The following is a 17703-nucleotide window of genomic DNA, read 5'->3' as shown; positions in this document are numbered from 1 at the left end:
GGGGCCGTGCCGGGGAGAATCCGCCGCGGAGAAAGAAAGAGTGATAGAGAAAGCGCTGCGGAAAGGAAGAGAAGGGGGACCTCCATCCGCCGCCGGCCCGGCGCGCGCCAGCGCTGCGCCGCCTGCGCCGGGGATGGCCCGGAGCTCGCCCTGCGCTCTCGGCTCCTCCGCGTCTGCAGCCCCCGTGCGTCGGACACATCGGGCGATCTCTAAAATCCCGAAGTAGGAAGAGACCCCGGAGGATAAAATTGGGGGTGGGGTAGAGCAGAGAATCTTGTAAAGCTCTTCAAAGAGAGGAAAGGAGAAGGCTGATCGTTTCTGCCTGTGCCAGCTCTTAGCTGGAAGGCGTCTCTCTGGAGCATCTAGTGTTCCCCAGGAGTTATTCGAAAGCTGAAACTTTCTGTGGTTCGTGGGCCCGTGGAGAAAAAGGAGGGATTCCGGGGGGCGGGGGCGGGGGGGGTTGGGAGACAGCGTGTGTGTGCGCATGTGGGGGCGTCGGGACGGCCTGGGTGTTCGGTGAAGCGGGCACACCATGGCAGTGCCCCGCGCGGCCGCCCCAGGGGCGCACGAGCCGGGCCCGGGTGGACTGAGCCAAGCCCCCGCGGCGGGTCTGGACGGTGCGGGTAGCGCGGGCCCCGGGTGGCTGCGGGTCTCTGGCCGCCGCGGCTGCTGGGGAGACCTGGTGCTGCAGCCGCTCCGGCGCTCCCGGAAACTTTCCTCGGCGCTGTGCGCGGGCTCGCTGTCGTTTCTGCTGGCGCTGCTGGCGAGGCTGGTCCGCGGGGAGATCGGCTGTGAGCTGGAGCAGACTAAGGCGCCCGCGGAGGAGGAGGAGGAAGCGGCCCGGGGAGCAGAAGGGGGCGTCTTCCCGGGGCCTCGGGGAGGTGCTCCCGGGGGCGGCGCGCCGCTCGGCCCCTGGCTGCAGCCCTGGGCGCTGCTCTTCAGTCTCCTGTGTGCCTTCTTCTGGATGGGCTTGTACCTCCTGCGCGCCGGGGTGCGCCTGCCTCTGGCCGTCGCGCTGCTGGCCGCCTGCTGCGGGGGGGAAGCGCTCGTCCAGATTGGGCTGGGCGTCGGGGAGGATCACTTACTCTCGCTCCCCGCCGCGGGGGTGGTGCTCAGCTGCTTGGCCGCCGCGACATGGCTGGTGCTGAGGCTGAGGCTGGGCGTCCTCATGATCGCCTTGACTAGCGCGGTCAGGACCGTGTCCCTTATTTCCTTAGAGAGGTTCAAGGTCGCCTGGAGACCGTACCTGGCGTACTTGGCCGGCGTGCTGGGGATCCTCCTGGCCAGGTACGCGGAGCAAATCTTGCCGCAGTCCGCGAGGGCGGCTCCGAGGGAGCATTTTGGGTCCCAGCTGATTGCTGGGACCAAGGAAGATACCCCGGTGTTTAAGCGGAGGAGGCGGTCCAGCTCCGTGGTGTCCGCCGAGATGTCCGGCTGCAGCAGCAAGTCCCATCGGAGGACCTCCCTGCCCTGCATACCGAGGGAACAGGTAAGCACCGGCTGCTCCTCTGACTCTCGGGACAACTCGAAACACTTGGGGATAGGCGCAAAAGTGGAGGGAGTCCAAGCGCTGGGCACATAGACTAGAGAAGTGGTTGAAGTTCAGACTTACTCGGAAACTAGCGAGTTTTTCTCTCCCTCACCCAGTGTGTTATAACCTGAGCAACAAACACGAATAAATAACAAAGCCAGATGGCATGTTGGAGGGTCTTCCGCAGCTGAGCCCCGTTGTTTAGAACTGCTTACACCTGGCGGATGGCTTCCCTGCAATTTTAAGTGTTCTCATGCTTTCCTCCCCTAGCAGGAATGCCTAATTAGTTTAGTTTTTTAGTAGAAGTCCAATGTGCTATCCATTGCACTAGGTTTGCTTCTATGAAATGTCATTTAAATTGACAGCTGAACGTTTAAGAAACTCAGTAGAAAGGTATTAGAGTCAAGGTTGAAAGTGAGGTATTATACACACTTTCTGCTTTTGCAGATAAGTTTTACTTGAAGAACCGCGTTTGTTTTTGAGGTTATTGGGGGCACACGGCCATACATGCTAAATGTGTTTTGTATCGTAAATCTTAAACTTCGCTTTGGAGAACTGTGTGTCTGAGAACATTGTCTGACTGTGTCGGAATCATGAGGTGTCAACTAAAAGTAAGTTTTCTTGCATATGCATGCCTAAGTGACTTAGAAATTCAAATGAATTTATCCATATTATACAGGAAGTATTAATCTGGGAGACTATTATCAAGATTACAAGTGTTTGAAATCTTTCAGAGAGAAAGGAATCAAGAATTATGAGTTCTTATGAAGTTGGCCTACATAAAAGTTTAGTGAATTTGGGGATGAATCTCCTCATTATCATTAAGCATCTTAAGAGTGTGGAATATTGTTCCTATAAAGGGCATCAGAGAACAAATCCCAAATTAAAGTAAGAATTTGTATCTGAAAAGACCTGCGTAAGCCTTCAGCTCTTACTCCAAGCAGTTCTGACACTTGGGGGTAGGGTGGGGTGGGGAGCTGCTTATGTACAGCAAGTGGAAATTTACACTTTTCCCATTTAAGTTTCTGCCTGCTTGTGGTACTATTAGGACAACATTAGAGAGTGAGAGGGTATCCAAAGGTATTTTTTAGGTTATTCTGTGGGTAATCATTTAGGTATTTCTAAGAAATAGGAGTCACCATATGCTGTGGGCGGCTACTTTCTTTCAGTAATGGAGTTGATTACACAGAATGTGATTGTTTGACATTATTTAGCAGAATGGATGACAGCATCATTGCCACTGTTTATTTTAAAACAAATATATTTATTTAGCTGTTCATTGAGATAAAGCAAACATTTCTTGGGTTTAAGCTTACTCTAATAGTGTAGTTAAAAACAGGCCACTGACTGATTTCCAGATATCTACCAAACTATCTATTTAAGGGTAAACCAATTAGGGAGAGACATTTTTAAATTTCTTTTCACAGTTATAGGAGACAGTGTCTTTTACCAGAATATACTACTAGTCTAAATATGTTTAGTACACACTTTATAGGAGAATAATGTGATCATTATAAAACTGAATCTTAATTTCTAAAGACAATCTGTGATCTAATCATTAATGGCTTGATTTCAAATTAATATCATTTAGCTTCTGAAATTCCATAGCAACACTTAAAAGTTAAGGAGTTAAAGGTGGATTTAAGATAAGGTGCCTAGATAAACTAACCAGTAGTGTTAATTAAGCCTTAGATTTTTATTGATTTTCTCTGGTTTAAATTGTTTATTGGCAAACCTAACTGAACATTTTATTTTTAAATATTTTGCTGATCAGTGCTGTTGAAAATACATGTTTGTAACATCTTTTGTTCATTTTCTGGGGTTACTATTTTTTTTAGGTAATGTTTGTAAAGAATAGTCTAAAGTAAGAGATTGTCATAGGGTAGATGGAAAAACAAGGTTACCTTTAGCAGAAGTTTAGATCCTTGAAGTTTTAATGAGAACATGGGTGAATGTGTACGTGTTCCCAAAGACTGGTTTTTATATATGACCCATTGAAAGTTGTTCTGAACATAAATGTGGGGGTGGGTGGGAACTAACATGCAAGAGTATTTATAACATAGAGCAATAGCTCATACGTTAGCCTAACTGTGTGAAAAGTTCAGGAGCTATGTAGTAAATGACTTATCTGTTTTATCACAAGGAAACAAACTTCTGATTAAGGGTGCAAAGTATACCACTGTCATCTGAATACTTTATGAAGTCAAGACTCAAAATAATTATAAGGCATGCATATAACACTCTCCTTCCTGCTGAGTGCTTCTTTGATATAAGAATGTCCTCTCTCAAGACAGTACTCAGACCACATGCCAATTTTAAATTAAAGCAAAAGGACATAAAGCCACAGAGTCTGGCAGACACCTCTTGAGAATTTATTTGGACTTTGCTCCTTGTCAGGTTTAAAGGTAAGAGGGTTGCAGCCTCTCCTTCCTGTATGAGTGACAGTGGCCACTTAGGAACTCTTTCTCTGCAATCACTCAATTCTATCAGGTCAAGGAGAGTAGGTGGCAAAATTCTTCTAAAACAAACCAAATGGTAGGTAGATTTCCCACCCACCCACCCACCTACCCACCCTCTCTTCCCTCTCTTCCTTCCTTTAAGAACTGCAGTTGGGTCTATAAATCAAATAGTCCACAGGTTCTGAGCTTTGCAGAGCAGATGATAAAGGAGACTTCAAGCGGAGGAGATCAGGTGTACTGTTTTCAGGCACAGTACTTGTCAGACCCTGGGCATGTATGGGAAAACAAAGAAACGTTTTTCCTCTCTGTCCACCACCAACTTTGTAGCATTTGTGTGGCTTTCAGTTTAATCCTCCCAGCCCAGAAGAGGCTGATTCTGTGGATTGGTATGTGTCATACTGTACTTTTTTGGTGTAAAGAAGGCAGACGTTTCCACTAAGGTCTATGTGTCTTGTTTAAGTGGTCGTTTCCATCTGAAAGCAGATTTGTCTCTCTCAAGTTACCACTCTCTATATCAAGGTAGTTAGCATTTCTTGAATTGCTAGATAGTCTGTGTGATTAATGCATGCTATTTTTCAACATAAAGTTTTAATTATGACTTTTTTTAACCATCTGGGGATTGTATTTGAAGGGCTGTCTCTCTATTTCTTTATACATCAAAGGACATAACTGTCTTGTCCTCTGATTACTATGTCCCCCTTACACATTAATTTTTGAAAGATGCCTAACTAGTGTCATTTTATTTTAGTTACATGTTAAGAATAATGAAATAGTTTGCCTGTGATTTTGCATAATATAACACAAGGCACATGTCTCTCTCCGTTTATGTGTTTGTACCACTTAATACATATTTTTTTGTGAAAGAAACAATATCAATCAGAAGCATACAACTATAGTCTTCATATTGTTTAACTGAAAATCAAAATCGTTTCCCATTAGTATTTCCCAAAACTCTTAGTTAAGCATTGTTAGCAAAAATAAATTTTTATAGGATTATAATGGAGCCTGATGGTTGGTTTTCAAAAGTAGAATCAAGTTTGTCATCACTGATAGAAGAAAAATATTTTCAAATTAAAAAGTAAACTAACAATGACAAACTATAGAAGTAGGTGTGGTTTTCCTTGGTAGGCATATGGTAGGCCTTGATCCATCTTGAGTAGAAAGTCTAAGTTATTTGCATTTCTAGTACAAATATAAAATACAGAAGTAGTTCTTCTGAAAATACAGAATATATTGCCCTTCAAGTGCCTAAAAATAATTCAGTCTAACATATTTCTCAAGTTGAATAAATTTCAGCAACGGTCATGGGTTTTTAATGAAATTGTCACTTCTGTCACATTTCAGTAGTGTGCCTCAGCTGATGGCGATACAAAGAGCAATATTGATTATTTATGACTTGGTGACAGAATTAAAATTAATTACTGTCAGCTTCTGAAAACACTAAAAAGGAAAAACACGATTTTCTTATCCCTTGGGAAAGGTGAGGGAAAAGAATTTTTTTGTGTGTGGGACAAAATTGGGATTTTACTTGGTGAATACAGATATTTAAAGCATACTAAAAAAAAATGTTTTAACTGACAGAAATAGTCAGTGAATCTATATAAATTTACAGAGGTTGGAAGGAGTCAAACAGTAATTTTACTCTTTCTGTATTGAGTCAAAAGTGTAAAAAGTAAAAACTGTAGAACTGAAAGAAATGCTGTGTATGCCAGGCTGTCATGTTAATTAAATAAACAACCAGAACAGTGAGTCTGTGTATGAAATACATTTTGAAAAGCCTGGGGGAGGGGGTGCAGGCAGGCAAGGGTGAGTGACACTGGCATGCAAAAACATTCATTATATCTGCAGTGACATTTGTGTGAATCGGTTGTATTCCCTTAGGAAATACAGCTCCGACAATAATCTCTTCAAGATTCTCGTTGAATAAAGGCGTTAGTGAATTTAATTTCACTTTTACATGAGCTAAATTCTCATTTGTCATGTTGGAGTAGCATGTTTGTGAGCCTTAAAACTATAACTAGGCCTATATATTATATTTTAAGATTGTCATTTGATATGGTCTGTGCAGACACCATTGAAAACCTGCATTCTTTAGTCTATGGAGAGAATGAGCTTACTTGGGACTAGCCTGGAAGTTGTATTTTTCAGAACATATTGTTATTTGACATGTAGGATCATGGATGGAGATAGGTCATCAATGCAGCTATGTGGTATCCGAAGAGATTTAGACAAGCTGATCTACACTCTTGTGTTGGGCAATTTTATTTAGCTCTGTGAAATTATGAAGGACCCTGCATTTTAATGGAGAATTGTTTACTTAGCTATGTGTATCCTAGTTCATGTAGTCTTCCTCCACCCTCTTCTGTTCTGTGTGATATTTATAATTGCATCTTCTAAAAATATCCTCCAGTATATTACACTGAAAACGCAGTTATTTCCAACTTTCATGCTTTCAGTAAAACTCAGAATTCCAATCAGAATGCGCCTTAGAAGTTTCAGAAATTTCCATATTGTTGGTCCTAAAGATGTGCTCTATTAATATTCAAATGGATATTGTTTCCTTGGCATAGAAATTTAAACTCTTTTAGTAATCACACACCCCCCCCTACACACACCCTTAAACTCTTGGGGTAGTAGCATTTTAAAAGGAGGGCCCCACCCCCATAAGGCTACCGGGTTGTTAACTGTCACCGTAAATACACAGGTTTGATTTCTGGGGGGGAATTTCTTCAAGATGTGCATGACTTCTAGTTGAGAGGAAGATCTATTGGATAAGAGTTGTCAAAAATATTAACTTGCCATATGTGCATGTAAATGCATGCTGCTGTCTTAAAGGAAGAGGCTACCTTAGCTGATGTGATCCATAAAGGTCTTTGGACAGTTAAGCAATCAAATGTCATTTCAGCACCTTTTATGCATGCATTAGGTAATGCATTAAATAGCTTAGAGCTTGTTTCACATTTAGACCTAAGGTCATTCATTTCTTCTCTGAATATTCATATAAAACTTCACCTGTTTATTTTTTTTGGGGGGGTGTTTAAAGATGGTCTTCAGTAGATAATGGGTAAATATAAATGTTTTGAACAACTTCACATTTTGAAGACAGAATTTTTTCTTTGAGATGGAAATTACTTTTTGTTTGTTTTTTTTATAAGTGAGCATGAATAATTTTATTGTCAAAGTTAGCTGAAGTAAGTATACCTATTAGGAAGACAGTTTTCATAGATGATAGATCTTTAATCATTTATTTACTTATTTATAGTCTACAGGTTTATGTTTGTGTTAATTTGTGTTTGTTTTCTCTATCAACCACATATTAGTGAAATCATGTGGGGTTTGTGTTTCTCTATCTGACTTATTTCAATACATAGAATAGTCTCCAGGTCCATCATTGTTGTTGCAAATGGTTGGTGCATCTTTTTAATAGCCATATAGTATTCCATTGTATATGTGCTATATATACATCTATATGTGACATCTTCATCTAATTATCTTTTGATGAGCTCTTAGGTTGTTTCCAGCTCTTGGCTTTTGTAGATAGTGTATCAATAAACATGACATAGATCTCTTTGAATTAATTGCCTTGTATTTGTTGGGTAATTATCCAGAAGTAGATAACTGAATTGTGTGAAATTTATACTTTTAACTTTTTCTTGAGGAATCTACGCTCTGCTTTTCATACAGTTCCATTTAGTATACACTTATAGTATGATCTGAAATAACATACAATTTATGTAATAAAGTAAATAAAGTAAAAGTGTGATAACATTTAGGACATTTTAGGACATGTTAAACATATAATACAGTATGATGTCTATTTTTTTTCCTCTCTTGAGTAGTTTATGGCTGTATATAGCTTGTTGCAACAAATCTGAAGATCCTTAAGTCCATGCAGGCTGCAATTAGGAGACTAGAATTAATCTGATTTTAGAGAGAAAGGAAACTGAGGGAGAATAAGCTAAAATGTAACTGAAACAAAATAGTGACTCTTAACCTAATTCTGTCTTGGGTTTGACTATGCTTTTGGGGGAGCAAAGTGGGAAAGGAAAGAGGCAGGTCATTTAAGCTGAGATTTTATTTGTGATTTCACACCTTCATAATTATGGTAAGTAAATCCCACTGAATGTACAGATAATGCAAATCTCTTATGAGCCCTTACCTTGAATCTTCTGGTCATCAAATAGCACCAAGCAGCTTCTGGTATTCAGGATTCATAAACAAATGGCAGTTGCATTGCAGAGTCTACCTTTGTGGAGTCTTTATCTCATCCATAAAGAGTGTGCGTTGGTAGCTTATATCTTGATTTTTGTTTTCAAATAAATTGCTTTTTAAATTTCAGGATGTCGAAATTCAAGGTAAAAACTAATGTGCACGTTGGTAACGCATCGCTTTGTTAGCTGAAACAGCTGGCTATTTTTGTTCATCTAAGTTACTTTGCACAGTTTCCTTAGGAATCCATTACAATGTAAGTGAATAAGATGGAACATTAAAGAAGGCCGTAAAGAACTTGACATTTAGGAGGTGATTATTTGGGAAAAAAATCACAAAAAAATCACAAAGTAAACCACTTCAACCTATTTCATTAGAGCTATCATTTATTATTGAGGAATCTGAGTGGTTCTATAAGTTTTTAGGTATCACTAGTCCTAAGATAGTAATGATAGTTTTTTTTTTTTAAAGATTTTATTTATTTATGTGCAGAAGAACTGGGGTATAGGCCAGAGATGTAGGGTGAGAGAATTTGCCAGACACAAAGTGGGGAGCAGAACAGGCAGATCTACTGAAATACACTGCTAAGGTGAGCAATAGGCAGGACAGGAGAGGTCTGCTGTGCCATATGTAGGTTAGCTCTCTGGTCAGGATTTGAACTCAAGCCATGGCAGTGATAGTGCTGAAACTTAACCCCTAAGCCACCAAGGAGGCTCATAAATTTTCCTAAGTGTATTCATGTCCTTTCATCCTAAGAAAATGAGTGGCTATAAGGAACATATTATGTCATGTATGTGCATACATGTGCACATGTGTGCATGCCTGTGGATGTGAGACTTTTTCCTTTGCCAGGAAATTGCTTTGGTTGTATCATTTCAGTAGAGAAACAGTGTCACCCAGTGGCTTTGATGAAAACAGTCCTCTCGACATAGATAAGCACTGTCCAATAGAAATAGAACACAAGCCATATATATTATTTTTCATTTTCTAGTATCCATATAAAACAGTCAAAGAAACAGATGAAATCCATGGTTCACTGAACTCATTATGTCATGTCACCGTGAAGTCAAAATAAAAAATCAAGGTAGTTTGCTGTCTTTCTGTCCTAGGTCTAATTGCCTGATTTTACACTACAGCCCATGCCAGGCTGGTGTGAGTACATTTCAGAGGAGACATACATGGTTGATGGCTCCGACAGTGGACAGTACAGCCTGACATTGTGGAAGAGATGAAGTTCTTTGGAATGTTAATGTTGCCTCTTCAGTTAGCATGGAAAATCTATGTAGTGTTAGTGATAGTGCAGTTGTTCAAATTTTTTTATGTAATATCGGTAGCTCATTTTTGTACCACCAGCTCCTCTAATCATTGACAACTATGTTTTTCTCTTTTTCTTCATTTCGTATTATGACACATATTTTAAAATGTGATTATTTTAATTGGAGAGGGAATTTTATCTCATCCTTCATAAAGAAACTGTTAGCCTGATTTACAGCACAGTATCATGATTTCCAGTTAATGATGAGTTTATCTTTCAGAGTTTGATTGGTAACAGGGCGTGGAAGGGATGGCTTGTATGTATCTGAACTCATGAGTGGTCTATTCAAGGTGATTAGTCTGTAATGGCGTTATCAAATGCCACTTTAGAAATGAAAGTGCGTACATTTATAGTGTGGGCTGTTATCTTTGTAACTTAGGAAACCAAAGTGACAAAACTGCTAGTAACTTTAATGGTTAAAAATTAAAAGAGCATCTTCAAGGGGCTAATGACTTCTCACTGTTGCTTCTATAAATATCACTTTCATAAGCACACAAAATCAACATAGTTCTATTTTGTGTAGAGAGAGGACTGGAGACTTTAATGGTGTGGAGTTTCCAAATTAGGAATTGACATGGGTTGGCTTTGCATGTTTTCAAACTACAGGGAGAGCTTAGAATAATCTACAGATGAAAAAGGCAGCAACTGAAATGTCACCTTCTCTCCCCAGACTCCACGAATTCGTTAACTATAGGCGCAATTGCAATGTTACGCTAGAATAAATGAAAAAATTAAATTTTGTACATGGCATTTCCTTTACATACATAGATAGGCAGAATGACTCTTAAAAAATGCTTTTTTATGTGTATAATAGTTTATATATGTGTGTGACATGGATACTGACTTGATTTTTAAATTTCCCTTTTTTAAAGCTGGATATTTACCTTTGTATTCCAGATTTAAAATAGTGAGATACGGATTTTTTTTTTAGGTATCACAGGGGTCCTCCTTTTCATAAAGAGCAAGAGGCAATAGGATCTTGATATATATAAAGAACTGCATTTGGCAAAAATGAGATAATGTTCCGCTGGCTCATTCCAGGGAAGCTGACTTGGTTCAGACTTCTTGTAGTACCCAACTGAAGAATAAAATGTGTAGTTGTCATAACTGCAACTTCAAAGAATTTGTATTTGAGCAATACTAGTCACTTGCCCTGGCTAATTTTGAAATTGCTTAAATTAATGAAGAGGTTGGTCTTATAAAATGTGGGGGGACCAGTGTTTTTTTCCCTCAATGTTTGTATCTTTAACAAAATGCATTCTATTTCATGTTTTTTTAAACTAATAGATTCTTCTCCCTCAGAGTATGTTGAAAAATTTAAGGAATGCCTTTCTATTCCCTACACCCCACATTACCCCTTCAGAATATTGAAATAATTTTATACAAGAAGCTTGTGGTTTTGATTTAATAGGATTTTAATTAAAATTTTCCATCTTCTAAAGTAAGTTTAAATAACTGAATATTTATGCTATGTCTGTGGCAGAGGTTTCCTCCTTTGCAGGTATAATCCACTTAAATAAACCTAATGGAAATTTGAAGTCATAGAAATAATATTTTGGGGGGAATGTTTTATTTTGTGGCAGCCGTGTAGAGTCTACATTTTTAAATTAGCGTGAACATGAGTAAAGGAAATTGTTCTTATTTTTAAACTAAGTATTTAGAGGATCAAATGAACAGATCCACTTAAGAAATGCTGCCCAGGAGGTGGTGTTTGTCCTTGTGATGTGAAATAACCCCTTGTAGGGGAGTTGGTATTTGAAGTCCTGACTCAGCAATAGTCTCTCAGAAAATCTGGGAAAAGATGAAACCTATTGAGTGGCCTAGACTACGTTGAAAATTGACATTCTAGTTTCAGCCACTAAAAAACATTAGATCCAGAGCCTATCAGTTTTCATTATAAAAGGAATCAAGCCCTTTAGCCTCCTTGTATCAGCCATGAATAATTCCTTGAAATCTTCTGGCCTAGTGCCTTGCTAATTGTAGGTACTGGCTAGCAGGCAGTATAAATGCATGGAAAAGAAAGAGATGACTTCTAATCAGAAGTATTTATCTCCCCAATCTCCTGAGATTGAGCTAGTGATTAAGCCAACTTAAGTAAACTTCTGCATAGAGAAGAAAAGAAATAATCTATTCACAGGCATATGAACTTACATTTCCAATATGATGCTCCTATTTTTATTACTTTAAAAAATATTCTCTTGCATGTGTCAGATAAGGGACTGAATTTCCCTGGGCTCTTACTGGAAGAAACCCCCGTGTACAGCATGAGTCCTAGATATTTATTTTTAGCTCACTCCCAACTGAAAATAAGTAAAGCCACCACTAAGATCAGTGTAAACTTTAGAAGATCCTGTGAAATTAGGGTATTTTTTAGGAAAATTGAAAATCAAGTTCCTTTTTCACATTCAACTAATAAATTAACTGAAAAGAATCAACTACAAGTTTATTGCTGTTACTTTCTACGAAGTACTGGCAGGTGTCCTTGTTTTGCTGTTTATATTCCTGTGAGAGGTTCTCCTCAATTGCTGTATTTCCTGAAAATTCTAGTGTACACTGCTTTATCTTTTAATTGGACTCAATTACAAAATAAATTTTGAACCAGTTGCTTCTAGAGATGACTTTGTGAAATTAGCTTTTTTATTTTCCTGTTTGGCTTGTGTTTTTATTTCATTTTTCCTTTCTCTCTTTCCTTCCCTCTCTCTCTCTCCTTCCCTCCCTTCCTTTCCTTTCTTTTTTTTACTCCCCCCACCACCAGTTAGCTTATTTAAAATGTGATTCAACTGTCATGCTAGTCCATTATATGGAAGCAATCTAGAAGTTTGGTAGCATAATTTCAGTGTCCAGATAAATCAGAGGTACATTTTTCTGTGTATCTTAGGGAAGTTATTTTGCCTTTAGATAACTAGGAGTACAGTATTTCAAAAAACATTTCTTTTAAGAAAACCAGTTTCCTTTAGTCTTTGGTTGTCAAGTGACCTCATATATAGATTTTGAGAGAGATGACAATTACTGAAAGCTTCCAGAGTTTGAGATCTCTTTGACTGTTATTTTCTAAATCTGAATATTATTTCTAACTGAAAAAATAAGAAATTGTGACAATTGTTACAAATTAATTTGTATTTTGAGATAATCAAAATATGTTCTTATAAATAAGCCATTTCTGAATTTAAAAAAATTTAGAAGCAAGATCTTTTAACTATATTTTCATTTGAGGATAGGAAGGTAACTAACAGTGTCTGTATCATCTTAAATATTTTATTCTTAGTGGTTTGGTTTTGCTATAATTGGGAGATACCAAGCCACCTTTGGCAAGTTGCCTTTCTGCTGTGTGTCTAGTTATTGGGACTTTGGGAAGTTACCATGTGGTATATTGTTAATGCATATTGGAGTAATGCCATCAAGATTGGTTTTTTTTTTTTTTTTTTTGAAGGGTAGGGAATGAATTCCTTTAATGTATTTAGGGTCCTAATCTTACATGAATATATATACACAAACACACCCATATACACACTTGCATACACACATATATATCATATATATCTTGCTTTTAAAAAATCTGATTGAGTTGACATTTGGTTTTTTTTTTTTTCTCCTATTTTTTTCCCTGTCTTTGCCTTTTAAAAGAGGTACACAGTTTGTTTCTGATTTTTAAGAAAGCATCACATCTACCTTGACACAAATTCTAATGAAGTATCTCAAATTCTTCCAATTATTAGTTATAAGGTTACTTTAATATTTGATATGATAAAAGTTGGTGTTGAAGTTTTGCTGTAAACATTTTTATATTTAAAAATAAATTTTTAATGAATCGAAGTCTTCTGCTTTCCTTTAACAGATGTGTTTGTAGCTTATGCACTATAATCTTAAGCTCTAGTACAGCAAAAATAGTAGACAATGCAAGGAAAATTCAGGACTTTGTCTTTGAATCATCTAATAAATCGCATTTTTTTACCTAATGGCATTTTGTCAACACATCCCAAACCTTCCTATAGAGGAAGTGCTTCTGTTTTGTTTTCTTACCAGCTGAGCTCTTTTGTCCTCCTGCAGAGCACATCAGTGATAGGCACTGTATAAATATTTAAATTACAATAGTTTGATTGCAGTGTAACTTTTCAGAGTTTGCTAACTCCACACTGTGGTTAATATCTGATTATGAAATATTTTACATACTGTTGGGCACCACAAAAGATAAGGAATTTTGAAATATGTGAAATGAATCCTTTTTAATCACATGGGAAAATACTTTGATGAATGGAGAGGGAAATCCAGAGAAAAAATTGAGGGTATGGCAATAATTAGACACAGAACAGAAAGGCAAGCTGTCAAAGGTGGCTTGGCATTTATCTGGGGTAGTTAGTGTGATTTTTGTTACTCTTCTGTCCTGTAATCGGTAAGTTTTTAATCCTGCATAGGTTTTATAATCAAACACAGGTACCATATAATCCCACAATTCCATTCCTAATTCAAGAAGGTAAAAAACATTAATTTGAATGGATATATGCACTCCTATGTTCAATTTACAAGTTACAGAAATAAGTACACTAGAACAGAGGAATTGATTAGAAAAATGAGGTATATACATGCAATTGAATATTATTCAGCCATAAAAAGATGAACTATTGCCATTTGCAACAACATGGATGGAACTGGAGGGGATAATGCTAAGCAAAATAAGGCAGGAGAAATAAATACCAGACGGTTTCACTTATGTGTAGACTATAAAGAAACAAAACAAGGAGTCAGACAAAACCAAAATAATAGCAAACCCTAATGATGTAGCTACAGAATGACACTAAAAGAAGGGGAAGCTAAAGAGGTAAATACAGTGGAGAAGGGGCAAAACAGGCTATAGAAAACTATGGGTACCTTGGTGGTAGGTGTGGTACGGTGACATTTATTTGAGAAGGTTAAGTTATCTAGCCTCTGCCACAGCATCACATATAGTATTGTAATGTTACCTCAATAAAACAAAAAATAAAAAAAACTTGATAAAAAAATAGTCATTTCCATTTTCAGGACTTCTGGGCCGTAATATTGGTACATAGACAAGTGGGAGTAGAATCGCAGGTGTCTTGTGAGAGGCATGTGCCATCAAAGTGGGTAAGACTCTCAAAAGTAGAATCCTTCTGCATTCCTGATCCCTCACTCAGATGGATGGACAAGCTGATGTTTCTTTTTTAAAAGATTAGAAGTCTCACTTATAGGAGGGATATAGAGGATCCAAATACAGGATCAGGAGGGGAAAAAAAGTAATTATAGTAAAATCAAAATCAAAATCAACAGGCAACTATAAACCGGAGACATTTTGCAGGGGAGGAGGAGGGAGAGGGATCAAAATGGGTAGGAAGAGCACAAGGGACTATGGTGATGGTACACGGGTGAATTGGTGGTAGGAATTTCACGGGGACAATACCCAAGATGAGAAAGCATACATTGTACAAAAATGAAGAATGATGTAAAAAATACATTAAAATTTAATTAATTAAAAAAAAAAAACATTAGAAGTCTCATTGACACCCATTCCTCTAAAATGGGTCCCTGAAACTAGGATTGGCTTAGATACACTCTCTGTAACTTTACCTGAAAGTACGGTTTTATGAAAAAATATCTCTACACATGTGTTGAAATACATACACACATCCTGAAACATGCTGCTGTTTTTACAAAGGCCTTGGGCCTGTTTTAGTGTTAAAAAGTGTCAAAAAAGATTGTAATGCCATGGCTGAGACCTGTTAAGATGGATATGAAAACAAATAATGTTCTCTTTAGGAGAGAAAGTTCTTTATAAACCAAGTGTGAAGAGAGTTTTGAACCTGCTTCACTCTTAATAGGGCCAGTAAGGTTACAAATAAAAATCGCTTCAAGATTGTTTTTCAAGGTAATGAATATCAAAAAAAAATTGCCTGAATCTGTGTACCAAGTACTTTATAAATATATAGTATCATTTCTTATAATTGGATCTGTAATATATAGATGAAATATAAGTGTTTTTGTTTTATATTTTAAAATCTTATCCATAACTTATATGCAGAAATATTATAAGCTTTTCTCTGAATTTTGTTTTTTCTGTATCTGACTTACATTGTGGGTAACATTATGTTCAGTTTTGCTTCTCAGATTTTGTTGCTTTTCTTTTCATGCATCAGACAAAGAACTTTGTGTATTTCCATTTGCTATTGCTTAAGTTAATGAATCTGGCTAGGAAGCAGTGCCTATACATTTTACACATTAATTCCACATTCAGAATTATTAACTTGCTTTCTCATTTGACTAATTATAAATTCACATGAGAATAAATTTGAGAATATTAAACCAGTTTTCATGAGTACCTACAAAACTGAAGACACCTGAACTCTACCCTCCAAAAAAATCTTCCTAGAAATAACTTTAGGATTAGTACTGAAGATTAAATGGGGGGATGGTCTCTTAACTGAGGAGATGTGATCCCATGCCTCTGAATCACATACAGTGTGGAAAGCAGTGTTACCTCAATTAAAAAAAAAATAAGCATTCCATCCTCTCTTTAATGTTCTGTCCTACAAGTGTCAGCAGATGAATATTAGCTGGTTATGTTTTGAGGTAGTTGAGTTAGGACACAGAGATTGGTAGGCATTTCTGTGCTGTGCTGTGCGTGTGTGTGTGTGTGTGTGTGTGCACGCGCATTGGGGATTTGGGGTTGCAGGCAGGGGTAGTTGCAGAACTGAAGTTAGCATCTGGCTGGAGTCCAGATCTCAGCCTTGCAGGTGAGAGATACACTTTTCCCACAGAACCAGCAGTTATCCATCACAGAGGCACTCCAATAATAAAACTGTAGCTCATCCATCGGAATGTCAGGTTATTAATGTACACTAGGGAATTAACCATAAAGGAAGACCGGAGTGCCAGGACTTACTGGCAAACGCTTCTTGTTCCTAGTGGGAACCTCACCTTTGGCATGGTTACCTCCTACTCCTGAGTGAACTGGACATCTCGGACTGTGGGAATTCCCCTTGGAAAGCATGCACTGTCCATGTTTTTCATTCCAGAATCTTTGAAGGATGCCCACAATAGGCCAATGAGCGTGGGATTTTTGGGGGAGGGTGTAAAATGAACTGCCATGCCCCCCTCCCCAGCTTATAGTAAAGACACTTCATTACCAAATGATGACAGTGTCTAGTGATAAATACTTTGAAATACAGAAAGTCTGGAGAACTTTGCCCTCCGGAAAGGTCATAGCTAAATTTAATGCTCAGATACCATCACCCTCTTAACACACATTTCTCGTAAAATTCTGTCTGCCCTTTAAACTTCTCTTTTTCATTTATGATTGACTATTTCATATGCTGATGTTAATAGTAAGCAACTTTGGCACAGTATAAAAAATTTATCTAAAAAAAAAAAATAAGAGCATACCTTTAAAAGAATGTTTTGCTGTATTTTCCCTGTGGGCCTGAGGCCTGGAGGGAAGGAGTGGGGGAAAGAACTGAATACCAGGTGTGGATTCTGGAAATGACATGTGGAAACAACCTAGGATTTGTGATGGGAAATTTTGAAGAGATAAAGTAGAGAAGGCTGGAGGGTGGGAAATGTAGAACAAAGTGTCTCAAGATCAGGCTGAGGAATACGAATGTTAGCTTGTGTGCACCGGAAGTTAATAAGAACATTTTTAAGCAGAGTGATGTCAAGTTAAACATAATTTGAATAATAGTGGATCAGAGGAAGGACAAGCTGGACACGTGGAGCTGTTTAAAAGAAAGTCCCTATGGAGATATTGAAAGTGGGTTATGCCGTGGGGGTGAAAAGGAAAGATGACTTAAGGACAAAGGAAGTGCTGCAATGTACAGGATTAGTCAGTGATTGATGGCGGAAGGTGTGAACACAGTGAGACAACAGAAATAATTCTTAACTCTGTAGAAACACAGTGGTTACTCTAGAGGGGCTGGGGAGGAGGGGACAGGAAGAAGGGGATGGGATATGGACCTAGGAGTTCTAGTGGAGTGAGGCACCTCTACATGCTTGGGGTGAAATTGTACCCTCAAAATTATATAGTGGTGTGAACAATCAGCAAATCAATAGAATTGAAAGAAATACAAACACATAAAACAGTGTCTGAACAATCGGACAGTTGTGAACTGGGAAGTTGGAAAGACCATGATGCTGTTGTTTGGAGGTTCAGGCTGTGGAGGGAGGATGCTGTTTGTTTGATTTGG

At 38.4% G+C, this 17703-nt stretch overlaps 1 protein-coding gene across 1 annotated transcript in view; it reads left to right on the top strand.

Moving 5' to 3' along the window:
• Positions 1-964: 964 nt before the first annotated feature.
• PDE3A (phosphodiesterase 3A) overlaps positions 965-17703 on the top strand; it is a gene marked incomplete at both ends in the record, with an annotated part of 284537 nt that continues 267798 nt past the window's right edge. The window contains one exon of the mRNA XM_084255033.1: positions 965-1489. Within this exon, the coding sequence (XP_084111159.1) occupies positions 965-1489 (525 nt within the window). The remainder of the gene's footprint in view (positions 1490-17703) is intronic.

The sequence above is a fragment of the Talpa europaea genome (genome assembly GCF_964194135.1).
Source record: "Talpa europaea genome assembly, chromosome: 15".
NCBI lineage: Eukaryota > Metazoa > Chordata > Mammalia > Eulipotyphla > Talpidae > Talpa > Talpa europaea.
The sequence above is the reverse complement of the archived record's forward strand: the minus strand, read 5'-3'. Positions and strand labels throughout refer to the sequence as shown.